Here is a 25,169-nt window from a genome sequence, read left to right as displayed (position 1 = left end):
ACCATAACGGCTCGAGCTGTGGCCGGCGCATCCCTGCCGCCAGGTACCGCTACCTGCTCTGAATACGAGGCCCGTTTGATCTCTGATCATCCCAAACAGAAGAGGCACAGCTGGGAGAAAGCCGTTTGTCGAGCCGACGCAGCTGTGATTTGCTGGGCGGGCTCGAGACGGAGGCCGCGAATTCCATCCGGGGGCGTCAATCAGTCAGTAGTTACTCTCCATCAATCACCACCACTCTCTCAGTCTGATAAAACCATCGACGCCTGGTCGTGCCGTCTCTCTTCGTCGCCCGCCTTCGGTACCGTCCGCCAGCCATGAGCTAGTGGCTCTGCCTCCCGTGGATCTTACTCGCGCCGCGACCGACCTGCGCCGGCCCCATTGCGAGTCGTCGTCGTCCTCTTCATCGTCGGTCTCCATCAAAGGCAGCTTCCAGGCCGGACCGTGCGATCCAGGGGTATCGACAGATGAGCGGACCACGGTCATGACGGCGGCCCAGCGGCACCAGCTTGACACTATCACACGCTGCCTCCGAGCCCAAGGAACGGGACTGGCAGCGGCGCCATGAGAGGGACTCCAGAGAGTACTTTGAAAGGGCGCTCCTCCTAGACCTCCAGGTTGGTTCGGTCCGCCAAGAAAAGTATGTACCCTGGGGGCCCTGTCGGGAGCCAGAAGCTGCAGAGAAAACGAGCGAGCTGCACGTCGACCTCCATGCACCACCCATCTGCACCTAACGAAGGCATCCCATCCTGTCCTATGCTCGACCTGCACTACTGCGACTACACCCCCATGCCCATGCCACTCCTCCCATGTCCAATCCCAAGACAAAAGACACCCGGCACACCATGCCCACTGCCACGCCTTAAAGGAACCAGGGCTCCCGAACCCAGCTTCTGTTCTGGGCAAACTCCCTCTCATCCATCGACCCTCTTTCTCTCTTATTAGTTATTCCATTCACTCCATCCACCAGGCCTTACCTAAGGCTGTAATAATTATATTGATTGTGTCCCTCCCCATCTTGTCCCACGTGTAGGCTACTCTCCAGTTCTCTCGCTTCAATCTACCGACGACAAGTCCGTCCACCTGCCAGAAAGGCACGAACCATCGGCCGTAACAACGGCTGATGAGCGAACGGACGACCGACGCCAAGACGACAAATCTTTTGAATCCCAAGAGAGGGCTTTTGGAGCTGGGACTGTGTCTGTGGTACGGCTACCATCCGAGTTTCACCTGTACCGCCTGAGCATAGCCAAAACCGTCTGTCTGGGCCCGACTTATACGACGTCCCGTCCTCGAGTACGACTGTGCGCCTCCAGCGTTGCTTAACTATCACCTCAAATCCATCCTACCGGGTCTGCTTTTTTCGCCAACAGGTTATCATTCTTGGAATAATACCGTCTCACACAACTCAACATGTCCGTCTTCTCTCTCATCAAGAGGTCGCGGCAGCAGGCCAAGGAGCACAGCCAGAAGCAAGCCGACAAGGCCAAGGAGCCCCCCAAGCAGCCGTACCGCCATGTGCCCACCCATGCCGCCGTTGACGCCCTTTCCGGTGCGCCGTCCAGCTGGAAGGCTGAAGACCGACCCAGAATCGCCGAGCAGAACCGCAGGAGGAGTGCAATGGCCATGAGCGGCTTGACCAACAACAGGATGCCTGGACCCAGCCTGCCTCGTGTTGGAAGCAGCCTCTCTCACGTCACGTATCCCTCCGCCCACGCCAACCCGGCAGGAAACATGCCCAGAGCCTACAGCTACAGCGGCGTGCCTGGCCCGATGCCTTGGGAGCAGCGAACCCTCAAGAACGCCTCCGTCTACTCCGTCCCCGACACCGCCCGTATCTCACTCAAGGGCAAGGAGGTGGACCGGTCATATGAGTCCGGCCGCAACAGCCCGACATCGATCAAGGGTGAGTTCGGGGAGCGCAGTCCATGAAATGTTTTACTGACAGAGTCAGCCGGATCCCCCGTCGGCAGCTCCAGCCAGTCGACCTCCTCCCAGGAAGACCTCGAGATGAAGCCGTCAAAACACATGTCCATGCCGCCTCTTCCCACGGGCGCCGAAGGGCCTCGCAACCCTGCCGTCTCCATCCACGCTCATCGCCTTCATCCCAGCTCCCGTCGGGCTTCAGATGCGTCAGATAAGGGCGACACTTCACCCAAAGGTCTCCAGCCCCAGTCTTCGCCAACCGACAAGACCCGGCCGCCGCCGTCGATGAGAGGCTTCAACGCCATCCCGGCTATGCCCTCTCTCCCGCCGATGCAGTTTCAGCCTCCCGCTCAGCCGGTCATGTCTTCGTCAGCGTCCACCCGCTCATCGACCCACGGATCCTTGTCCTCCTTTAACTTCAACATCAGCAACATGCCCTTCTCCGCGCCCATGTCCGGCAGGTCGTCCGCAGCCACCACGCCCGCCGCCTGCGTGACCCCCGAGCCCGTCTACGAGTCCGTCGAGGAGGAAGAGGAGACGTCGTCATATACCTACGCCCCCGCGACGACCGCCGCCCCCTCCGCCATGAAGCAAAAGGACCGCCGAAACGCGTCAAAGTCAAAGGTCACTCGCTTCACCGAGCTGGAGACGATCGACTCGCACACCGAGCAGCCGCCGCACGGCAGCATCCCCAGCGTCCCGTACGAGGAATCCCGCCAGGCGACGCCTCCCTACGTCTCCAACGACGCCATCAACAAGGCCATCGCCGTCGAGATGGTGACAGCCGCCCCGGCCGAGGTCGTCTCCGCGCCAAAGTCGGGTAGGCGGCTGTCCAAGCAGCCCGGCTCGAAGCTGACCAAGAAGAACCGCTGGTCAACAAAGAGCTCGCCCGTTGCGGTTTAAGCCCCCTGCTTCTTCATTGTTGTTCGAGACGGCGTTATTTAAGAGTAATGTTTTACATCAATCTGGCACATCCCGCCAGACCACACACCATGCAACACTTGGGACGGGAAAAGAAAGAAAAACACGGACAACAACATTTTATCACGATTCAAATCGCAGTTGCTGGCGCTGGACTTCAGCAACACCTACAACAGGACTGGACATTTCTTCAGGATCGAGGCTCTAGGATTCTCTTATTTCACATAACGATTGATGGCAGATTTCTCTCATACCGACTGGGAAACTTATAGACAAACCTATTTCATTAACTTCACTTTACTGTGTCAGATGGAGGAGGAGGAGGAGGCCACACGGAGGAATATCCTTGGAATGGGCTTGTAACCTACCTACCTACCTCTATTTTAGCTATGTGTGGTCTGATGTTGACGTGTCTCATTTACACGCTACATGTTCAGACGGTAAACTGACCGAAAAGAAGCAAAAAAAAACCATATTCACACAAAACGTCATGCTTCCCCAGCGCTTGTTTCTTGCTCCAGTGACGTATTTCCTGGCACATCGCATGGTACGAGTCTCACTGCTTTCTCGGCGGTGTGATATGCGAGACAAGGTGTAAGACAATACTCGGGAGGACGGCTGATGCCCCCTCACTCTCTCCGAAGGAACAGGAGGTCTCAGGCACGCACATACAATACGCCAGTCGAGTTTTAGACTCACGGATGCCGAAATACGATATCTTTAGGTGGTCCCCCCCCTGGCGCCACACGGGAAAGTCTGCTTTACAGGGCATTTGTCTTGCTTTAGTCCCCCGCCCTATTAGTTGGTGTTTTGTGTGAACAGACGACGAGCTTATAATTAGTTCCGGCGGCACCCAGGGAACGGGGGTGGCCTCCCCCCCTCTTCGTTTCGCGCCGGTAGGTGCATTGCGATCTTCATAACTATCGGGTTGCCGGCCGCGCTTGTCAAAAATGTCGACATTTAGACTGTCCGGGCCCCGCGGTCGTGTCCTGGTCTGAAAGAGGTTGGGATCGTCAGGGATCAAGAAGCCTGGATCTTGAGTCTTTTCCCTCGTCTTCAGCGGGCCAAGATCTGGGCAGGCCAGCGTGGACCAAAGGAAACCATTGAAGCGGGCCGTTTTTGGGGGGGTGCGGTGTGGGCGGCGGACAGCTCAGCTCTTATCGAGAGCCTGCATGAAGCCTAGGACGAATCGAGTCGGGGCGAGTATTCAGACGTGGCTGACGAACACATCTCGCCCGTGCCTCTTCTCAGGTAGACGTGCAATATCGTCCTGGTTCGGCGACCTCCGCCTTCCTCGTTCGGTTTGCTGCTGTCATTGTAAGAGATATTCCTCTGGGCGTCGTTTTCTTTGTGTTCCGTGCTAGTCTTGTCAGTAAGCAGTATTGACCGAGCATGCATGCAGGGCCATTCGAATATTGGGTGGTGGCGGAGGATTGTGCAGCGCGTGGCATATGCAGTACCACCTGGCGCGCGCCCAATCTCTGTGTCTCTGCATTCCCTATCTGCTGCGGTTCACCTGATTGCGCCCATCTCATTGGTCCCGGGGCCGGTCTTCTGCAGCTTCTCGGAGGTTATATTGAGATGATGGGCTCCCGCTGGACGCTGGCAGTGCTCGGCGTTCCGTCTGCAGTCGAGTAGCCATGCCGTTGGTGAGAGGCCCGAGGGAAACATCGTTCTGGACCGTCGATAATCTGGTCATTCTCTTGGCTAGACTTGGAAGCCTCTTTCTGGGGAAGGGACAGATGGCTTGCGCAGCAATTTCCACCAGATACGCAATAAGGATTGTTTGGTGGCTTGAAGACGGAAAGAAGGAAAAGCTCGTGCGTTTATCAGGGCTGAGAGAAAACATCCTTTGGGCTTGGACGTCCCTCTGGTGGCTTCGGAAGCCGGCTGCAATTGGACCAGGTTCGATAGTGAGAGACGGGCCACGTTCTGGCTGGATCAGGACGGCACATTGTGTTGTGTTGGTGACTTTCGTCAGCATGGCAGTCTCGTGTAAATTGGCGCCGTGAATCGATTGTGATATGCTTGGGCTTGGTGTAGGTTTGGGGACGGGAGCAGCGGATTGCGTTATTAGCTTATGCGCCGCGTATGGGACCGATTGAACCCTGGGTAGGCACACGCTGCGATATCAAGACTGTTTCCTGCTCCTGCAGTGTCATCGTTTCGACTGTGGTCACTTATTGGCCTGGGTACTGGACCCGGGACTCGCAATGCCGTCCCAAGGAACCGTAACAAACGTGGGATGGTGAACCAAAGGGGAAGGGCCAGGCAGTCCAAAATAGGCTGGCGATTGCGCAGCCCTGGAATTTGTCGTCGCCTCCGGGTAGCATCGCGGGGCACTGAACCACGCCGGGGTCGGTTGCTGGAATGTGGGATGGTTTGGACCGCAACTCGGTATCTTTGTGTCTGGAAGCGGGTAGCATAGAGCGTGGGAGGGTGGCTCGGCTCACGCGTCAACTCCATGCAACCTTGTTGATCCGGGACGATCGCATTCAGAAGCTGAGATATGCTGCTGGGTGTGTGGGGGCTTGACAAGAGGCTTCTTCAGTGTTCTGATGGTCTTCTCCTGGTGTTGTCCTATTGAGCTGGTCACTCTGGTAGAGGTATAAATTTGGATAGATATCTTCAAGTTTGGGGATATGTAGTCGAGCGAAGTAATGGGCTGCATGAATAAGCTGGGTCGCATCCAGGTGCTGAAGAACACCTCAAAAGACCTCAGACATGCGATTCTAGCAAAGTCGCTCGCAACGCAGTAAACCGCAGGGCAGTTGCCCATCTGAAATTCGGCAGGCCAGTGCACTAATGCAAGGCTCCATCCCCCACGTCCCGAAAATAGAAGGACAGTTCCAGTGTCCCACAGGGGACCTACCCCTCCACAGCATTCCGCTTACCCCAATTGGCCAGCCTCGTCAAGCCACAAAAGGGGGGCTTCTACGAGCTGTGCTGCAGGGCATTGAGCTGGGCCGTTCCGCATTACGTATCCCAGAACAGGTGTGCTGAAGCACTGAGCAACGCGTTCATCTCATTGTTAACCTCCCATCTGAGCTGCAGCTGCGGCAGTCGCAGCACCTTTTTTTATTTTCTTCTTCCTTCCAGGTTCCTTTCAGGCGAACAGCCAACGTGTTTTCATTGTTTCTCTCTTTTTTTTCTCACCCACTACACAGTGATCGACAGGGCGATTCCAGCCCACGGTCACACCCGCGACGGAGCTATGGATCACATAACCCAAGCATCGTGGCCGACTCTTGGCGTCGCATTGCTCGTCCTGAGCGCCTTTGGCCTCCTCACGGTAAGTCAATCCATGGGAGCAGTCCCAAAACACCTTAAACACTTCTCAACGGTACCAATTGACCCAAAACAGATCTTCATCACCCTACACCTCGTCGCACCAAAGCCCCGCGTCGTCCTCCCCTCCGAGAGGACTTACCTGACCTCCTCCACCTCCGGCAAGCCCGTCGCAACCACCGCGCCCTGCTGGTTCGACCGCTGGTTCGCCGAGCGCCGCGTCTCCGAGACCAATGCCCACCTGACCGACCCCCGCGACGTCCCCGACTCCGGCGCGACCATCGAGCCCGCCGACGTGCGCGTCACCGTCGTCCTCCCGGCCTACAACGAGGCGGCCCGCATCCTGCCCACCCTCGAGGAGGCCGTCGCCTACCTGGACGCCCACTTTGGCCGCCCCTCCTTCGACACCAAGCCCATCCTCAGCCCGACCACCTCGCGCCGCCGCACCAAGAACGCCCCATCCGAGGCCCTCTCCGGCTACGAGATCATCATCGTCGACGACGGAAGCAGGGACAGCACCGTGGACGTTTGTCTCAAGTTCGCGCACAAGAACGGCTTGCACGATGTCTTGCGCGTCATCAAGCTCGAGCGCAACCGCGGCAAGGGCGGCGCCGTCACCCACGGCTTCCGTCACGCCCGCGGCGAGTACGTCCTCTTCGCCGACGCCGACGGCGCCACAAAGTTCAGCGACCTCGGCCGTCTGATCCAGGGCTGCGAGGAGGTCGTCGACGGTTCGCACCGCGGCGTTGCTATCGGCAGCCGCGCCCATCTTGTCGGCAGCGAGGCTGTTGTGAAGGTGAGCTCCCTCGTGCCCGTCTGTTGTCTATGTACTAACCAGACTATTAGCGTTCTGCCCTCCGCAACTTCCTGATGCGCTCCTTCCACCTGGTCCTGATGATCCTCACCCCGCCCGCCACTTCGCGCCTCCGCGACACCCAGTGCGGCTTCAAGCTTTTCACCCGCGCCGCGCTCCCCCACATCGTACCTTACATGCACACCGAGGGCTGGATCTTCGACATTGAGATGCTCCTGCTCGCCGAGTCCGCGCCCCCGGCCCCCGTCATCGGAGAAGACGGCAGTGTTATTGGCACCAGCCCCGGCATCCACGTCGCCGAGGTGCCCGTCGACTGGCACGAGGTCCCCGGAAGCAAGCTCAGCGTCATCTCGGACAGCATCAAGATGGCTATTGGCCTGGCTGTGCTTCGAGGTAGCTGGATGATGGGAGTCTATCGTCGGAGGTTGACGTAGAGAGAGAGACGTGTTTTGGTACTTTTCATTGTTCATCTTGCATCGAGGAGTCAGGATGGGGCATGTTTGCCTCCAAATAAAAATAAGTGTAGGCAGGTACATTAGATGCAGGCATGAGTAGCTGCATGGCCAGATAGAGAGGGCGAAAGGCCCCATTTGAGAGCATGAAATGGTGATCATTGTCGCAGTGAGTGAGGATAAGGGTGAGAGAGATGTACGTCGTCCTACTCCTAATGTCAAATGGGACGCGGGATGTACAGAAAGCTCTGGAGAACCCAGAACATCTCATCACCACCAGACAGGCACATGCTACTGTTCGTCATTACAGATGGCACTGCTACTAGGGATGCTTACCCGTGGCAGGTATTCCGAATAAATGCCAAATTCGTAGCCGACACATGCAGCAGAACACCTTGATGGGTGTGTACACGTCTGAGCCATCAGGTGGCCTTTGTACAAGCTGCGAACGGTCAATCACGCATGGTGGCCTCAAGTCATTTGAACGAATTAATATTATTGTGTGGCCTGATACTCCTGTACCGCCCCGTTGATCCAATGATCCAAATATGTGTTGCCGCCCGCGCGTTGCATTATATGTACAGCCGAAATCCTCCTCATAGAAGATCGGGGGAATAAATCTCTCTTTAGTCTTCTTCAATTCATCACTCGTCCGCTTGCTCATGTCTCAAAACATGTCCTCATGTATGCCGTCAGCATGCTCTAGTTCAATTCGCGCCACATGACGGGCAAAAAGACGACGCTCGCCCTCCAGAGGATGAGGATGCCGTCAATCATCGCCAGCGGCAGCTTGAGGAAGCCGAGCGCGCCGCTCATGACCTCAAAAGCGTTCAGCCAGATGGCGAGGAAGGCGACGCTGAAGAAGTGATACGCCAGGCGTGTAGGCTGGTGCATGATGCCGCCCATGAGTGCCATGGGCTCGGAGGCGTAGCCGCGACGGAAGTAGTCGAAGCAGCCCAATTGCAAGGCACGCAGCTGGCGGTCGTTGGCGGCGAAGAGGGCGTAGAGGGCCATGGCCAAGACGTTGATGATGGAGGTCAGGCTCTTGCGGCGCCAGTGGAACTCCTTCAGGACGCCCTCCAGGGCCTTTTGATCGGCCAGGTTGGGCACCTTGGAGGGCTGCAGCAGATCCGAAAGGATGACGCAGTCGTTGAAGGCGACGGTCATGCCGCCGCCCGTCAAGGGGTGGCGCATGTTCATGGCGTCTCCAAGGAGAAGCATGCCCTTGGCCGTCTGGCGCGAGGGAGGGAGATATGAGTTGGGCATGGAGCGGGGAATCTTGCCGTCGGCGAGGGCGGCCTCGAAGCAGGGACGCATCTGTGGCGGGAGTGTGGGCATGACGCAGTTCTTGATGTAGCCGCGGACACCGCCGGCGGCTGGAGACGCCTCGGGGATGTTGGCAGGCACGTCAATGAGGGCGCGGGTCTCGTGTGTGCCGATCTGGTACAGGAGGATGGGGAAGGCGTTGCCAATAACAACGTGGCCGTAGCCGGGCGAAGGCATGGGGGCGTCGATGAGCTCCAGGGCATAGAACTTGGACTTGACCACGGGAGCCTGGGGGAGGTACTCCTTGCGGAACTTGGAGGCGTAGCCGTCGGCGATGATGGTCAACTGGCCGAAGAAGTAATCGTCCTTCGTCTTGCCCGTTGCCTTGTCCTTCGTCTTTGATCTCACACCGAGCACGGTGTCCTGGTCATCGCCGCGGATCGTGGAGGTGACCTCGGTCTCGACAATGGTGATGTTCTCCTGCTTCATGCAGGCCTTGCGGAGGTTCATGATGAAGCGGCCGTGGTGGAAACTCCTGCCCTCCTTCTGCTTCGCGCTGGCGTCATTGGCGCCGGCGCTGACAATGCGGCCGCTCTCGTCCAAGGAGGGGTAGGGGATGTCGACGCCCTGGCCGTGGTAGCTGACCTTGTAACCGTAGCAGGGGATGGCATCGATGCCCTCGAGGCAGTCCGCCAGACCGAGCTGACGCAGGGCGACGATTCCGCCGGGCTGCATCAGCTCACCGACGATGCGGTCGGGCTCCTGCATCCATCTCTCGAGGAGCAGGACGCTTCTTCCTTGCTGGGCGAGGGCATAGGCGATACCGCAGCCAAAGACGCCGGCACCGACGACGACGACGTCGGCCTCGTGGTACTTGCTGCGCCGCTCGGCGCGAGCTTCGGCAGCTGCTGTCGGACTCTCAATCATTTCGGTCGGCTGCAGAGGTGTGTTTGGGTCTGTGGTGTTGCTGGTGAAGCAAAGGAGAGGGTGGGGAGGTCGTGTGTTTATCGTCGGGAGAGGAAGTGGGCTCCTGCGGTTTGGATGACGCTTTGATAGGGGTCCAAGTAGTTGGACGTCGGGGCCGAGCTGCTGCGTTGGGAATGCGCTCAAATCGGTTGGGGTGAGTTTTGACCGTGGGCGAGCGAGGAGGAGAAGAGGGGAGGCGGTTGAAGAAGGAGCCGCCACCGCCGGTTCTTATGAAGATCGAGCGTTCACGGGGAGATTTGAAAGTGGCCGCCGGTTGGAATTGTCGTTCGGCCTCGAACGATGGATGGCAGATCAGAAAGAAAAAAAGAAGCGTGATGAGTGGACAATTTCAGGCTCCTGGGGCCCCTGCACCATGAACCTAGCTGGGGTGGTAGTTGCTTGCTAGCCCGCCAAGTGATTGAGAGTGACCTGCCGGGTTCAACGCCGCAACGGTTGTCTCTTTTTACCGAACGGCGGGATCCTGCAACAGAGGTACGGGGACCACTACATTTTCAGCTCTTGACAGTCGTCTTGACAGCCAGCCCTCGCAGCAGCACAGGCACACGATGGTCTGGTGCTGCAGCGAAGCTTACAGAGGATCCAGAAAAATTACAAGAGGCGATCTCAACGACAAGTCGTGCCATAGCGGCTCCCGCCGTCAGCCATGAGCCAATTGTAGGCGTCCAATTAGTGCCCACACACCGCCTCCTTCACGTGTCGAACGACCGTCATACGCGTTGGATTCTTGCTCGGCCCAACCATCAGGCACGCTCCCCTGGCCGTGCCTTTTCGGTAGCTTGTCTTGCTTGTTTGACGGGCGACGTTTGCTGGTGCCCCAGATCTGCGCTGCGCTTGGAAGCCGTTTCCGGAAAGCGAAGCAGGGCTCTGGGCGACGAGAGTCAAGCAGCACCTGAATGAGGTGACGCCCCTGGCTCCAAGCTGGCCAACCAGTAAGCAGTGCCTGAATCAGACTGCTCGTCGTTGGAGCAGTCACCAGATAACCAAGATCGGTCCAGTAGTTGGTGGGTGGGAGACGAACGCGGAGGCGCCCCAGCGCCACTTTTGTGGTCAGAAGCCAATCACGACTCAACGTTGGTCAGTTCAAACGTTGCACCACCTTCATTTCGCTCTTTTCAGCATGTGAATGCAGGCTTGTCAACATCAGACCACGAACAGGATACGCAGCAAGTAGACCACGCAGATGCAAGCGAATGCAATGTACGGTCTGCATCTTGAGCCCTTCATTCATCTGCTGCATGTACACTTTCACTGCCCCATCCGTGCGCGGGTTGACATTCTGCCAAGTGCTTCAGCTCCGCCATGATCGGGATGCGTATAAGCATGATGCCTCCAAATGTCTTGTACGGACACTTCTCAAAGTTGGCCTCGTGGCTGTTAACTGGGAATAGGTTTCACCTCGCAAGAATTACAACGGAGACTTGGGGACTTGGCACGGGGCAACTTATACTTCTATTTCTGGTTCTGGTGTCTGAGAAACTGCTTGGACCACTTATCGTAGCCCTCCAGCATCTGCGGTGTAATTGCCTTGGGGGACGCCTTGATCGCGGCCACCAGGTCCTCCATACAAACCTCTATCTTCTTCTCGGCGCCTTCTCCGTTCCCGTCCGTCGCCAGTGCCAACGCCTTCTCCACCGCCGGCTCCGTCGCGACGTTGACAATCTGCTTAATCTCGGCGCCGGAAAAGCCCTCGGACAGTCGCGACAGCTCGGCCAGGTCCACGTCCGCCGCGGTCGGCAGCTTGCGGAGGTACAGCTTGAAGACGGCCTCGCGACCGGCGTCGTCCGGCGGGCCGACGTACACGATGCGGTCGAAACGCCCGGGGCGCAGCAGCGCGGGGTCCATCTGCTCCGGCCTGTTGGTGGCCGCCAGGATGAGCACGCCCGAGAGGGCCTCAAACCCGTCCATCTCGGTGAGCAGCGTCGTGAGCATGTTGACGGAGCCCTGGCTCTTGGCGCCGCTGCCGGTGCGCTGTCCGCCGATGGAGTCGATCTCGTCAAAGAAGATGATGCTCGGGCTGGCCGCCCGCGCGCGTTCAAAGAGCTGTCGCACGGCACGCTCCGACTCGCCCACGTACATGTTGAGGAGCTCGGCGCCCTTGACGGCAAAAAAGTTGAAACCGGACTCGGTGGCCATGGCTTGCGCTGACAGCGTCTTTGAGCAGCCGGGCGGGCCGTAGAGGAGCAGGCCCTTGGGCGGGGTCAGGATCAGTTTTTGGACAGACGGATTGCTTGTGGTCGTGAGTTTAATCATTCTTTGCAGGGCCACCTTGAGGCTCTCCTGGCCTCCCACGTCCTGCCAGTGGATCGTCGGCGGCTTAAGGTTCACGTCGTGCATGGCTGTCGGCTTGGAGCTGCGCAGTGCCTGCTCCATGTCCTCCCTCGTGAGCTGCTGCTCCTGCATCGTCTCCTCGTCGAAGCCGTTGCCGTCGGGGTCGAGTCGCTGTCTCGATGCGATCTTTGCGTTGTCAATGAGCCCAACGAGATCATCGGCATTGTAGGCGTGCGTCTGCTGTGAGAGTCTGCTGAGCATCAAGTCCTTGATCGCCGGCTGAACGGGAATGTCGAGTGCTTCGAGAATCTCCAGCCGGCCCTCGGCGTTGGGGATTGAAAGAGGGATGCTCAGCCCGAACCTTGTGCGCTTCTGCAGCTCAGGGGGCACGTCCGTCATGTAGTCCAGGCAAGTGGCCACGACGACGACCTTGGGTAGGGCGCGGCTCTGCAGGGCTTCTTCGGCCAGCTGGTCGAGCTGCTGGCCCAACCTGTGAATGATGGCGCTCGAGTTGGCCCTGTCCTTGCCGATCAACGACTGAAGGCCGTCAATGAGTATGATGCTGGGCTGCTGGGACCGCGCCTGCTTAAACACCTCTTCCACGGCTGAGGACTTGTCATTCTCCTCAATTTTGAACACCCTGCCCCACCCGGTGGCCGCGATGCGGTTGAGAATGTACGACTTGCCAGTGCCTCGCCCGCCGTGGATAACGATGCCGCAAGACTTGTGTTGGCCATGATAGAAGAACTTGCCGTTGAAGCCGTGCAGGAACCCTCTCAGCTTCTTTTCTTCCGCGTGGAGGCCGGGGATTCCCCTGACGTCGAGCTTTGTGACTTCCTTGACCTCTTCGACTGGCGCCTCCTCTTCACTGTAGATGATACTAGGCGCTGTCGATGTGACGAATTTGGCAACGTTGTCCGTCTGGCCGTCGACGGATACCACCTTGAAAACCTGCTTGGCTCCCGGCGCCACGCACTCGAACTTCATGCCGGGGAACACTTGCTCAGCACGTACTGGATGGTCAGCATCGCTTCTTTAGTGCGGCGAAGGGGAGGGGGGCGTACTCAAGTAGAACCTGATCACTCCAATCCACGCCCCCTCCAACGTCTTGATATCGTTCACTTCCCTGTCCGTTGTTGTTACGGGCAGAATAACTACAGACTCCGCGTCAGGGACGGCGGTCTTCTCATGCATCGTGATCGTCAGCTGATCGCCGAGCTCGAACCCGCAGGCCTCGCGGTAGGCCTCGCTCATGAGGATGATGTTGGGACTGATGTTCTTGTCCGACAGGGTCCAGAGGGCGGCCTGGCGTACAGTCGTCGTCTTATCCTCGCCCACTCTAGTGACTATACATCTTCGCCCGTTGTCGACGCTTCCCGTCAGTTGGATGAGTGAGTCCCGGTTGACGTATATGCGCGATGCGCCCTTCAGCGTTGTCTTTTCGAGCGTCTTGTCGAAAGGGGCGAGAGGGCGCACCTTGCCCTCGATCGATTTGGGGGCCATCTTTCTGGTCGTCGCCCGTTGTTCTGTAGAGTGTTAGAACGGAGCGTTCATGAGTGAAGTGAGTGAGAATGGGCAAGTGGGGCTGGTCGGGCAGATGCAACTGAGATTCTCTAGGCTTTTACATACGTTGAGCCCTCCGTGATATTGCTATTTATACTCACTAGCACTGTCGTTATCGTCGTCGTCGTCGTCGTCCGTCACTATCGTCCGTCGTCGCTCTACCGGGCTCTATTCTGTTTAGCCCTTGTCTGTCGTCCTCAATCGAATTAACTCGGTGCACATCTTATAGTCGCGCAGACACAGTAAAGTTAGGCAATTCCAAAGGTGTGCCGGCAGGCGGTAACCTGCCAAATGAAAACATGAATGAAATTCAAAAGGAGGAAACAAGAGTCAGACTGTGGCACTCTGTGATTAAACCTCGGCCTCACCGAGTCACATCTAACTTGTAGAGTGAAGCATCTCTAGCAAAGCAGACGACCCCGGTAGAGAGATGATCAAAACGGAGGCGTACCGAAGACGCAATTCACGCAGCAAGACCATGGAGGGCTGAAGTGTCTCTGAAAGGGTTCTATCTTACGTACAAATGAAAACCTGGGTATCTCTGCGCCTTCCGATCAGAAGGGTAAACCTCTCGACTTGGCCAAATAGTGTGGTCGTCAAAATGACTCCAATGACCTGCGCCGTGTAAGTGCCACCAGAAAAATTCGACCACACACCTCCTAACAATTTTCTCGCTGCCCCACCACAGCTCACAAAAAAAAGGTACATGCGAAAAAGTACCTGTCCCGCAGCGTGCGGTAGGTAGGTAGCATCGCGAAAAAGAGCCAAAAGCTTCAGCGTCATTTCGACCACCTTCAACCGCTGTCACCTCAGCCACGAGCACCCATTGATCGCCTCCCCCGCCACCCTATCAAAATCTGCACCGGCGGCGGCTCCCCATCAGATACCCCATGCAATGGGCTGACCTACGAGGGCTGCGCGGCTCGACCCTCAGAGTTGCACGGATGAACACGATCGCTACCCGACGACAGCTGCCGCTGCTGCTCCTCCGCACGCCGCCGCCGCCGCCGCAATGGCATAGGCAGCCGGCTCGTTTTCAATGGGTCAGCGCCCGCCCTCTCGAATTCGAGGGACGCGGAAAGGAACGTAAGGACAGCAAGAAGAAGCAAGGGCAGTCCTCGATTTTCCAAGAGATGTTCCCTGAAGAGGGCGACAACAACGCTCCATACCGACAGCGCGAGGAGGAGGACGAAACCAAAGTCCGCATCGTCACGTCTACGCATGTCGACAAGTCCGAAGTGACCGAGTGGAGGGCGGCGATGGCTGCCAGGGAGGAGAGGAGAAGGAAATACCTGGAGGCCAGGAGCGCGGTACTGTCCTCGATACCGGACCTGCTCGTACCGAAGGAGAAGGGAAAGAAGCTCAAGAGGAATAAAAAGGGCAAGACAAAATCAAAGAGCAAGACGGAGGACAAGCCGGAGAGCAAACCGGAGGACACGCCGCAGAACACGCAATGGGGCCTTGGAAGTTCGGTGATACCCTCACGCAAATCAGCATCAAAGACGGAGGAGGAGCAGGCCGAGGCACCCAAGCCAGCACGCAAGTCCCCGTCCCTATACAAGGAGCTCTTCAAGGACGACGCCCCTCCCAAGCCGACCGACCCGGCCGAGGATAGACACGTGAACCACGGCGACCTCCAGGCCTGGATCGACTCCCTCCCGAGAGGCGACAGCGGACCGGCAGACAAGGAGCAGTCCTCGCTGCTCATCCTCTCCAACGCAAGCACGAACCTCTGCGAGAGCGACTTCTACCGCGTCGGGCCGCAGGGCCAGCACCTCGACGGCTGGGGCGTCTCCATCAGCAAGGTCATGCAGGCCTACGACCACAACACCCTCCAGCCGCTGGGCCGCTACTTCATCCTCTTCGCCTCCCACCACGCCGCGGCGTTGTACCAGAGCGAGGCCCAGCGCCGGCACAACGCCGCTCGTCTCCGTCTGCAGTCCGCCGCGGCGCCCCTCGCTGCCGCTCCTGAGCCGGGCGACCCCGACATCTTCACCCTCGCGGCCCCGTCCAACGCGCCGCTGAGCCTGCACCTCTACAAGCTCAACAAGGCGGCCGAGAAGCGCCTGGAGTCGTTCAGCGTGCAGGGCCTGCTGAGTATGACCCCCGACCCGCCCCCGCGCGCCTGTTCCCCCGTCGTTCTGTCCCTCGAGGGCGGCACGCTCGACCAGCGCTCGCTGTCGCAGTGGATTAGGCGGGACGCGCGGGATAGGGGCCTGGGCTGGCCGGTTCAGCACATACGTCCGTACTTCCCGCCCAGGATACACCAAAGGGGGCCGCTGGAGGAGCCGACCGAGGACGACTACCACTGGGACGAGGACTCGGCACCCAAGATTGTCGACCCCGAGGCGGCGGCCCGGAAGATCATGGACGAGACGACCAGGTCGGCGCTGTTCGTCCTGTCGTTCCCGGACGCCCACGAGGCACGGCGGTTCGTCCGGGCGTGGCACCACAAGGAGCTCGTCCGGTCGCGGGGCGAGAGCGTCACGGTAAGAACTCACTTTGTGTGGTAGAATCTGTACAAACCATGTATCATATATGTAATGCCTGAGACGCACGTCACACACATCACCCCATTCGGTCAGCAGGCGTAGGTAAAGGATGTATTAGAAAAAAAAGACCCAAAATAGAAATTCCCGAAACTCCAGACCAGATATTTGCTCTCTAGGGTGGCGATGAAAGGCGTTGTCGGCAACGATAAACCACATGACAGAAACCACGCAGCACTCTCTTTCCGCGGCTGAGAAAACAAGGTACGTAGGTAGGGTAAGTGTGTCAGTCCGCCTTTCGACCTCGAGCTCGCCCGCTGGCCAAATCCGTCGACGGCGCAAGGCCTCTCGTCTTCCTGCTCCCGAACAATCCATGGACCCGCTGCTCTCTCGATCGGCCTCCCTTAGCCTCCTCTCTCCAGTATCCGGGTCCCTACTAGGCTATTGTACCAATCAATGCCATGTTCTTCTTCTCATCGTCCGCAGCCCTCCGGCAACGTCCTCTCCCTCTCTCTCTAAGCTGTGATTGCAGTGGCGGCAGCGCAGAATCGACCAAAACATCAACATCTTGCTCCAGACAAACAGCACGACTCAAGCGCCCATCTAACAGCACTTTCCGCCGGCGCCGCCCTGCTCGCCGACATTGACGCCCGAGGCGGTCGGCTGCTCGTTCTTCTGGTTATCAATTAGACGCTTCTTGATGTCGGCGGCGAGCGAGTAGAAGGCCTTGTCGATGTTGATGTTGCTCTTGGCCGAGACCTCAAGGAAGGGGATGCCGAGCTCGTCGGCGAGCTGTTGGCCCTTCTCGGTCGAGACAACACGCTTCTCCTCCCAGTCGCACTTGTTGCCGATGAGGATCTTATTGACGCCCTCGGTGGCGTGCTGCTCGACGTTTGCGAACCAGGTGCGGATGTCTGTTAAGGGGTCCTGTCAGCCTTCACATGCCTGGGGTGTGTCCACCGGCTCATGTGGAGAGCGTGGGTGCGGTGTAATTCGCCGGGCCGAGTTGCGGTGTAGGAGCACCGTCGGCAAGGGAGAGAGAGAGAACATACTGTTAAAAGACCGCTCGTCCGTGACGTCGTAGACGAGGAGGATGCCCATGGCGCCGCGGTAGTAGGCGGTGGTGATGGTGCGGAAGCGCTCCTGGCCGGCGGTATCCCAGATCTGGAGCTTGACGCGCTTGCCGTCCAACTCGATGGTGCGGATCTTGAAGTCGATGCCGATGGTCGTGATGAAGGACGGCGTGAAGGAGTCTTCGCTGAAGCGCAGCAGACAGCAGGACTTGCCTACGCCCGAGTCGCCGATCAGCAGCAGCTTGATCTGGGGTGCTGGTCAGCCATATGTGCAATGTCATAGTTGTCCTCTACGCCGGCGGCGACGGTCGCAGGGGCAGGCAGTTCTGGAAATGGCCCGGATGACGGTGATATGTGAGGACGAGGGGCATCGAGGGAAGGGCGGCGAGAGGTGAGGCGGGGCACGGCATTCGACACGTACAAGAAAGTCGTAGTTGCGGTTGCTCGACATTTTGGCGGCGGGTGGTCAGGGACTGAACCGAGGGGGCCGATGTGAAGGGGGAAACGGACTGCTTCTCCGACGGCGTGGGCGGCGGAACGGATCGTGGTCGAGGGCGTGTGCGGTGAGGTTGTCGCGATGTGTCGTCGGATCGGGGAAACGGGGGGAGTCGATTGGGATGAGGTAGGAAACTGGCGGCGGTAGTCTGTCGTGTCGTAGTAGTGTATGTAGGTACGCAGCACGCAGCACTGGGTCGCAGACGAGGCGAGGCACACTGTACAGTCCGCTCTACTGTGAGGACGGTACGTAGCGCCCTTGGGGGAAGAGTGGCGCCTATCGTCTGGGGTAAGACGCTGGGCCCGGCCTCTTACTTGACCGATCCGACGGGCGAGGGATGGGAAAGTGCTGGAACAGTGGAGGGCCTGAGGGGCGGGCAGCTAAGCTATCACAGCGACTCGGACTCGACTGGCACTGTAAGGTCACTGGCCAGCGGGTGGCATCTGCTACGCAGGTACTCCCTGGAGTTACCAAAGGTAGGTGGTTCAACGAGCGTCGGATCAGCGTCGGAGGGCATCAAAAGGCTAAAAGAAGCAAATCCTACTGGGCAATCAAAGCACCTCGCTGCAGATATGCAATGGGAATTGGCCAAGGGCCGGAGGAAAAAGCACAGCATCCGTCATGCAAGATACAGGGCCATTCATTCACCATCCCCCAATATCCGCAAGGCGCCTGCATGATTGACAGCCTCCACGGCACAACGGGAGCTGCCTTGCGCCTCGCCGTCTTCGACACACCTGCCACCGCCAACCACCACCACGAGGCCACTTCCCTGTTGATGCGTTGTTCGCCCCGTCACCTCACCGTTGAGCATCGGTCTCCCGCCACCGCGAGGTTTGCCAGGAGGTGCAAAGCCACGCCAACGTCATCGCACTGTCTCGCCTCTCAGGGTCCAGGCCTAGAACGGGTCACGGGTCCTGGCATGGCCAGTATCACAGTCACAAGGGCGCCTCGTCATATCGTCATATGTCCATGGCAGGATTTGACATGTACTTGCTCAATTGCGCAGAGACAACTTTTTAGTTAACCGCCTCCCAAAGACAATGCCGCCTGCTTAGCTCCGTTACCAAGTTGCGATGCTCCCTAGACAATTCATGATGCCTCCAGCGAGCGTCCACGTATGGTACAATCGTCTGAATGGCTGTGCTGTGGTGACCTGTATGCTGAAACCCGTGAGACCGTGTACCCGTGCGAATCATTAAAGGCTCCGAGGCCGTCGTAATCTTCTACTGCAGCCACCGGGCATACGCCCAGCGGATCCGGTCCAATGCTCTGACCTGCACCTGGATGCCCTTGAGGTTCGCGAGGTCGTCCAGATCTTCGAGGAACTCGTGCTGCCTGTCGCGGGGCAGCACTCTCTCCATCAGGTTGCGCAGCACGTGCACTTCGCAGAGCAGGAGGCCGTGATCCTTGTAAGACAGCAGGTTGTTCTGCGACGGCGTCGCCTCGGAGAAGATGCGGTCAATGTTGCGCAGCACCCGGATGCTCTGGCCGGCCTCGCGGCTGTACCGTGCGCCCTTGCGAGCGCCGAAGACGCCGCGGAGGTACTGCACAATGCCGATGGAGACGAGCACGCCGGGGGTCAGTCCCACGAAGCCGAACACGAGTTCCTGGCTCTTCAGCAGAGCGTCGATTCCGCTAATGGCCACCTCCAGGTCGACCTTGGTCTTCTGCACCTGGATCAGGAGCGACCGAACGAGGTCGCCCTTGACCGCGCCGACAAAAGGGCTCCTGAGGTCCTTCTCGTACGCGCGCAGAACCGGCGTGACGTCTCCCTCGCTGACCTTGGTCCTGATGTCGGCGATCTGGGCGTCCGTGAGAGCGGTCGATCCTTCGCCCGCGAAATGGGGCTTGTCCAGAGCAAAGTCCACAACCATGCGTTCCAGGCTCTCGCGGTCGGCCTTCAGGCTGTCGCGGCTCATGATGGCAATCTCGCTGTTGGAGTCGTGCCTGATGGTTCCGACAATCTTGCGCACCGGCTCGATGACCCAGTTGAACCAAAAGTCCTTTACCGTGATGCCAATGTCCCGGATCCAATCGAATATCTCGGCGCGCCTGTTGACCAGAACCCGGAGCACAGTCGTCGAAGAAAGCAGAGCAATTCCCGTGGGGAGCCAGTAGCGGATGAGTCGTGAGGGGCGGCCGTTGCCGCGGACGAGCTCTTGCGTGGCAACGACATGGTTGGGAAGGCCGGAGTCGAGAATGTTCAGGAGACGTCTCGCGAGCACAGAGGGCTTCTCTACGGCGTTGGCGTCCTCAATATGGATGGACAGCTCCGGGTCTTCCTCCACGCCGGCAAACACCTTGTCTTCAAACTCGGCGACGCCCGACTCGAGGCTCAAGACGTCTTTGAGGACCATGTCCATGAGAGCAACGCTCCTCTCCACCACGCCCTTCCAGTCATGGCTACTGACCCCCGCCTCGCTCTTGTCGTCGTCGTCATCCACGCCAAACGTAAGGCCTTCGTCAACCAAGACACCCAGACCGCTCGCCGTCATCTCGCGCAGCCGCTTGAGGTGAGCCAGCTTCCGCCTGGCCTCGCCTCGACTGAGAGCAACGGGCGACAGGACCCGTCGCTGCAGGGTCGTGATGGAGGATTCCCGGATGCTCTCTCGCACAATGCCGTAAAACTGACTCCATTGCTGGGCCAGGCCTGTCCGCGTAGACTCCACGAACTCGCCGGGCGAGTGGCTGAGGTGCTGGAAGCGATGTTTGCTGTCCTGGTAAACGTCCTTTGTCAAGGCCCACAGACGCAGCGGCGACGTCTGGATGGTGTAGAGACTGCTGTAGGTGTAGGAGCTGAGCACCTCGTCCCAGTACCAGATGTCGTCGCTGAGAGGAATGATCTGGTCCAGGAGTGTGTTGAGGATGACTCCGTAAGTTTGCACGGTGGCCTTGCTGATGAGCAGCCACTCGATTTCTGACTGATAGTGATTCCGTCCCTCACCCTCGCTGTACTCGGCCAGAAAGTCCCATTCAGCCAGTTTTGACTGGGTCAGCAGGGCGCGGATCTTGTGTGACTGCAGCAGGGAGCGTGAAGATGAGGTGGTGGACAGGGCCCTCACGATGCGCAGCAGCTCATCGACCCTCGGCGACGACAGGGCGTCGGCGGAGGTGGAGTTGAAGATGCCATGCTCCGAGGCAGCAAGCTCGCCGTTTTCTTGAGAGATACTCAGACCCAGAGGGATCCGATCCAGCTGTGCGTCCAAGCGACGGACCTGGCTGTGTTCATGCTGTTAACCACCTGTTTTTGTGTTTGTTTTTCTTGGCGGGCGATGCCGGGTGAGGTGCGGGCAGGAGGGGAAAAGACGGGACAGGCTACTTACTCGGCCACAACAGACATTATTGCTTCTCACTCAGAGAGCGCTCCTCCGCCACGTTCATGGGTCGGTGGTTGACCTGGTCTGGGCTGTGAATATTGCAGTTTCGTGCGTGTGTTGGATACTCATTCAAGCGAACAGCAGAGAATTGGGTAGACGTCATGCCATAGGTAAGCAAGCGACGACGGGACTGCCCTGGACAACACTTTTGCGAGGGTCGGGCCTGGGCCCCGCGCGCGTTGCTGGCGGAAGTGGAATGACGGTGTGGATGCCTGAGCTGGCGCTGTGCCTTACCTTAGTCAGCCGGATGAGCTGGCGCCACTGACGGTGCTTCGCGGCAGACCGCTACAGTGCCCGCTGAGGAAGTCGAGTTCCATCCAATTGGAGGGGTAGACGAGCGGGTGCATTTGCCCTCGTTCTGTCGCGACGAGACTGATAGAGATGAAGTTCAAAAATAGGCCAGAGTGATGATGACACGAGGTCTAGTCTTTCGTCGACAAGCTTCCGGGTGTCGGTTCATTCGATGCTTGGCTGAACCTTGCGGGGCGCGGCCGCGGGAATGAAAACACAAAACACCACGCCTAGTCATCATGAGTTTCCTTCGCGCAGCAGTGAAAGCTTCGCGGCTCCGGTCATGACAACGCGGGGACGGACGGGAAGAAGCGGGACGGCGACGACGACGCTGGGATTGGGACGGCAGGCCTTTTCAGACCACGGCGACCAAGCACCGGTCATCACAGGCTGGGACCGATGCAGCGGAACAGACTCAGCCGGAACACGCCATTCCGACGTACTGCCCCATGTCCGCGCTCGTCAGTTCCGAGGCAGCGCCCGGCGGAGGTCAGATGGATCTCAATCGGCAATCTGGTGTGGCAGATTGAAGCTTGGGGAACGGCGGCGGAACAGCTTGTGAGGCTCTTTTAGTGTCAAGTCCGGGCCACACAGGTGACGGCGACAGTGAGCGGCAGTGGTGTCGAGCATCCAGCAAGCCACGAAAGACGCACCCCTCCACGTTCGTATTCGGGTTGAGAGGACGGGTACGTACCGCAAGCTAAGCTGATGGTTCACCTAACCCAACGCCAATGGGAAGCACGGCGCGATCTGAGGAACAGGAAGCGCATCATCCACGCAGACTGGGAGAGGCGTAGCAACGAATTGTCGAGGTGCGAGGCCACCACGCAGGAATCAGGAGCACCCCATGCACGCCGATAAGATAGGGCTATCCCAACATCGGTCTCCTTCGAGTGCCCGCGACGGGGCGCAGGGGATCAGATCCCCCATTCAGTCACAATGGCGTTTCCCTCCTGGTCCTCCCGTCCCCTTTTCTGTTTGTGTCGCCGTCTGTCGCAATCACTTGATGGCCCGTATCCGCATCTGACTGAAGCCCCCCAATTGAGTGCTGACTGACACCCCCGACAAGCCATCCAAGCTCCTTTAGCATTAGCTTCGTTAGACAGCAACGTTCGTCTAGAAACATGCTTGACACAGAACAAAAAGGAGCTCTGTCCCATGTTCCATGCCCCGTGCGCGCCTCGGCGTCTGCGGTGGCCGCTGTACCTTTAGCACTCTCTCAGCGTGTCAATGGCCCTCCACCCCACTGATTAGCACACCTCTCGCCTCCCGTGGCCCTCACACCGCCCGACCCAGTCGCCAGGGCACGCTGGCTTCTGACTGGCCGGGCCCGCCACGGAAGACGGAAGGACCCACAGACTGCATGGGCTCATGTCCAGGCGCAACACGCCATTGGCTGGCTGACACCTCGATGTGCAGGGGCGTTTTCATAGCACAATCCCGAGTTAAGGCATGTCCAGTATTTTTCTGCTGCTTGCCATTTCCTTTCCCCGTCAACCGAAATGATCCATGGATAAAACCTCAACAAGACCCGGTAGTGTCCTGGACCATTTTGCCTCCGACCTTGACGCTCGCTGTCTTTTTTTTCTTATCACACCCACCGCTTGCATCTCGCCTTCGCGCATCGTCGAGAAGGGTGGCTGCTTTCCTTCATTCTTCCTACATACTCAATTTACAACTTGTCACCCTACAGACTGGTAATCCTGCGCATCGTGAGGCGAATCTGCGCTCCCCGCCATCATGGCCGCCTTCATGTGAGTGTCCTCCCGACCGCCTCCGCGCCCCCTATCCCGATGACATATCCTCGAGCCCGCCGCTAACGCTTCCGTCTGCGCAGCAACTCGACCGTTATCAACACGGCCTTCAACCACACTCAGCCCTACTTTAGCGTCTTTGAGGAGGTCTCCAAGTACAATGTGCAGCTCAACTACTTTGAGCGCCTCTGGGCCGTACGTTCACCGAATACCCGATAGCTACGCGCGACGCGACTAACACTATGAAGGCCTGGTACCTCTGGATGCAGAACGATACCCTCGCCACCGGCATCATGAGCTTCGTCATGCACGAGACCGTCTACTTTGGCCGCAGTCTGCCTTTCATCATCTTCGACCTCATCCCCTGGTTCCACAAGTACAAGATCCAACCCGTAAGCCGCCTGCTGCTCGACAATAGCGAACACACCTAACATGTCATTAGCAAAAAATGCCGACACTCAAGGAGCAGTGGGACTGCGCCATGGTCGTCCTCATCTCCCACTTCACCGTCGAGTTGCCTCAAATCTGGCTCTTCCACCCCCTGGCCACCTGGTGCGGCATGGAGTATGGCGTCCCCTTCCCGCCCCTCTGGAAGATGGCCATGCAAATCTCCATCTTCTTCGTCATGGAGGACTCCTGGCACTACTGGTTCCACCGCGCCCTGCACTACGGCCCCCTCTACAAGGCCATCCACAAGCTTCACCACTACTACTCGGCCCCCTTCGGTCTCGCCGCCGAGTACGCCTCGCCCATCGAGGTCATGCTGCTGGGTATCGGAATCGTCGGCTCGCCCATCTTCTGGGTCACCCTGACCGGCGACCTCCACCTCCTGACCATGTACGCCTGGATCGTCCTCCGTCTCTTCCAGGCCATCGACGCCCACAGCGGCTACGACTTCCCGTGGAGCTTGCGTCACTTCCTGCCCTTCTGGGCCGGCGCCGACCACCACGACCTGCACCACGAGAAGTTCATCGGCAACTACGCTTCCTCCTTCCGCTGGTGGGACTACTGCCTCGACACCGAGGCTGGCGCCGAGGCCCACAAGAAGCGCCGCGAGCGCAAGCTCAAGGCCATCAAGGCTCAAAAGGCTCAGTAGACAAGGTCACACGAGACTTATGACGATACACGGCCGCTGAGCGACGACGCAAACGGCACGTTATGGATACCGATGGGTATCCCCCGATACGACTTATAGACGCGGCGGACGGTACTACCGCAAGGAAGCGAATGACACGGCTCGAGACGGGCTACGTAGTCACGTTAATATCATTGGGGCGGCGTTCGAAGAGGGACTGATGGGTGTGCAAAATGCTGATGCGATTTCTGACGTAAATATTGGGGGGCCACCCGCACAATGGCACGTAGTAAAGTACTTAATTACAGCACAACACTCGTTGAAAACGGCCCCGAAGTGATATCATACAGTTGTGTACAGAGGCGGGGCGTGCTCCGGCCGTTCGTCCCATGAACCCACCCACCGGCCGCAAAGCTTCTCGCGTAGTGGTGGGGGCACGTCAGTTCTTCGGCTTCGGGACGCAGCAGTCCCCGGCCGTGCCGGCGGCCTTATTCGCCAGCCCCCTGATCCCGCAGCTGGCGCCTTCATCAGGGGTCTCGGCAGCCGGTGCCTCGAGCTCGCCAAAGTCCTTGGCCAGCGCGTCGCAGATCATGGCGAGCTTGAGGTCTTTGACGGACAGGCCCTTGGGGCTATGCGTCGTCCAGCGGATGAAGGTCGTGTTGTAGACCTGTTCCCGTCAGTTTCGTCACGCTAAAGTGAAGGCGCACACATACATTGGACCACTCTGGGTGGTGGTTGTGAGTCTTGCACTGCAGGCTCACTGCCGTCATGAAGTCCTGGACCGTAGTGTCAGTCCATCACATCTACAGGTATAGGGAAACATTACAACGCACCCAGGTCTTGGCAAAGTTCTTGAATTTGAAGCTGCGCTCGACGGCCTCGCCTTCGTTTACGAGCGCCCAGCGGCCCTTGCTGAGGAGAGTGTCCAGCGTCGACGAGAGGGATGCCTCGTCTGAGCCCTCGCTGAAGCGGGCTTGCGGTTGAGCGTTGGCCATGCTGCGGAACTGTTGCGTGTATCGGATTGACGAGGCGAGGCGGGAGGCTGCTGATACTGACCGCGCGGGTGTTGCAAAGTGTCGTAGGAGTGAAGGGGCGCTCATGGCCGTTGGGGAGGGTGAGAGGTGAGTGA

General features: G+C 58.6%; 8 protein-coding genes across 8 annotated transcripts; 4 read left to right on the top strand and 4 right to left on the bottom strand.

Annotated features, from left to right (window-relative positions):
• Nucleotides 1–1,410: 1,410 nt before the first annotated feature.
• CGCA056_v005069 (uncharacterized protein) lies at nt 1,411–2,826 on the top strand (the record flags this gene model as incomplete). Its single annotated transcript, XM_037320324.1, has 2 exons — nt 1,411–1,903; nt 1,952–2,826. 2 exons carry the CDS (start codon nt 1,411–1,413, stop codon nt 2,824–2,826), a joined length of 1,368 nt encoding a protein of 455 aa, XP_037181845.1.
• Nucleotides 2,827–6,058: 3,232 nt separating this feature from the next.
• ALG5 (Dolichyl-phosphate beta-glucosyltransferase) lies at nt 6,059–7,380 on the top strand (the record flags this gene model as incomplete). The annotated part of the gene is made up of 3 exons (XM_037320323.1): nt 6,059–6,136; nt 6,209–6,928; nt 6,979–7,380. The coding sequence occupies 3 exons, from the start codon at nt 6,059–6,061 to the stop codon at nt 7,378–7,380; spliced, it is 1,200 nt and encodes a 399-aa protein (XP_037181844.1).
• A 720-nt stretch (nt 7,381–8,100) lies between these two features.
• Nucleotides 8,101–9,591, bottom strand: ERG1 (Squalene monooxygenase; the record flags this gene model as incomplete). The annotated part of the gene is made up of 1 exon (XM_037320322.1): nt 8,101–9,591. One exon carries the CDS (start codon nt 9,589–9,591, stop codon nt 8,101–8,103), a length of 1,491 nt encoding a protein of 496 aa, XP_037180805.1.
• A 1,509-nt stretch (nt 9,592–11,100) lies between these two features.
• On the bottom strand, nt 11,101–13,422 carry AFG2 (ATPase family gene 2 protein; the record flags this gene model as incomplete). Its single annotated transcript, XM_037320321.1, has 2 exons — nt 11,101–12,932; nt 12,984–13,422. The coding sequence occupies 2 exons, from the start codon at nt 13,420–13,422 to the stop codon at nt 11,101–11,103; spliced, it is 2,271 nt and encodes a 756-aa protein (XP_037180804.1).
• A 1,004-nt stretch (nt 13,423–14,426) lies between these two features.
• CGCA056_v005065 (uncharacterized protein) lies at nt 14,427–15,995 on the top strand (the record flags this gene model as incomplete). The annotated part of the gene is made up of 1 exon (XM_037320320.1): nt 14,427–15,995. One exon carries the CDS (start codon nt 14,427–14,429, stop codon nt 15,993–15,995), a length of 1,569 nt encoding a protein of 522 aa, XP_037181843.1.
• Nucleotides 15,996–16,574: 579 nt separating this feature from the next.
• On the bottom strand, nt 16,575–17,495 carry rab8A (Ras-related protein Rab-8A; the record flags this gene model as incomplete). The annotated part of the gene is made up of 3 exons (XM_037320319.1): nt 16,575–16,885; nt 17,024–17,291; nt 17,466–17,495. The coding sequence occupies 3 exons, from the start codon at nt 17,493–17,495 to the stop codon at nt 16,575–16,577; spliced, it is 609 nt and encodes a 202-aa protein (XP_037181842.1).
• Nucleotides 17,496–22,951: 5,456 nt separating this feature from the next.
• CGCA056_v005063 (Methylsterol monooxygenase) lies at nt 22,952–24,061 on the top strand (the record flags this gene model as incomplete). The annotated part of the gene is made up of 4 exons (XM_037320318.1): nt 22,952–22,965; nt 23,049–23,160; nt 23,214–23,357; nt 23,408–24,061. 4 exons carry the CDS (start codon nt 22,952–22,954, stop codon nt 24,059–24,061), a joined length of 924 nt encoding a protein of 307 aa, XP_037180802.1.
• A 418-nt stretch (nt 24,062–24,479) lies between these two features.
• omt2 (Pterin-4-alpha-carbinolamine dehydratase) lies at nt 24,480–25,140 on the bottom strand (the record flags this gene model as incomplete). The annotated part of the gene is made up of 3 exons (XM_037320317.1): nt 24,480–24,707; nt 24,754–24,816; nt 24,874–25,140. 3 exons carry the CDS (start codon nt 25,138–25,140, stop codon nt 24,480–24,482), a joined length of 558 nt encoding a protein of 185 aa, XP_037181840.1.
• Between the last annotated feature and the right edge of the window lie 29 nt (nt 25,141–25,169).

The sequence above is a fragment of the Colletotrichum aenigma genome (genome assembly GCF_013390185.1).
Source record: "Colletotrichum aenigma strain Cg56 chromosome Unknown KSG_Cg56_contig03, whole genome shotgun sequence".
NCBI classification, from domain to species: domain Eukaryota; kingdom Fungi; phylum Ascomycota; class Sordariomycetes; order Glomerellales; family Glomerellaceae; genus Colletotrichum; species Colletotrichum aenigma.
This window is presented reverse-complemented; position numbering and strand designations above follow the sequence as displayed.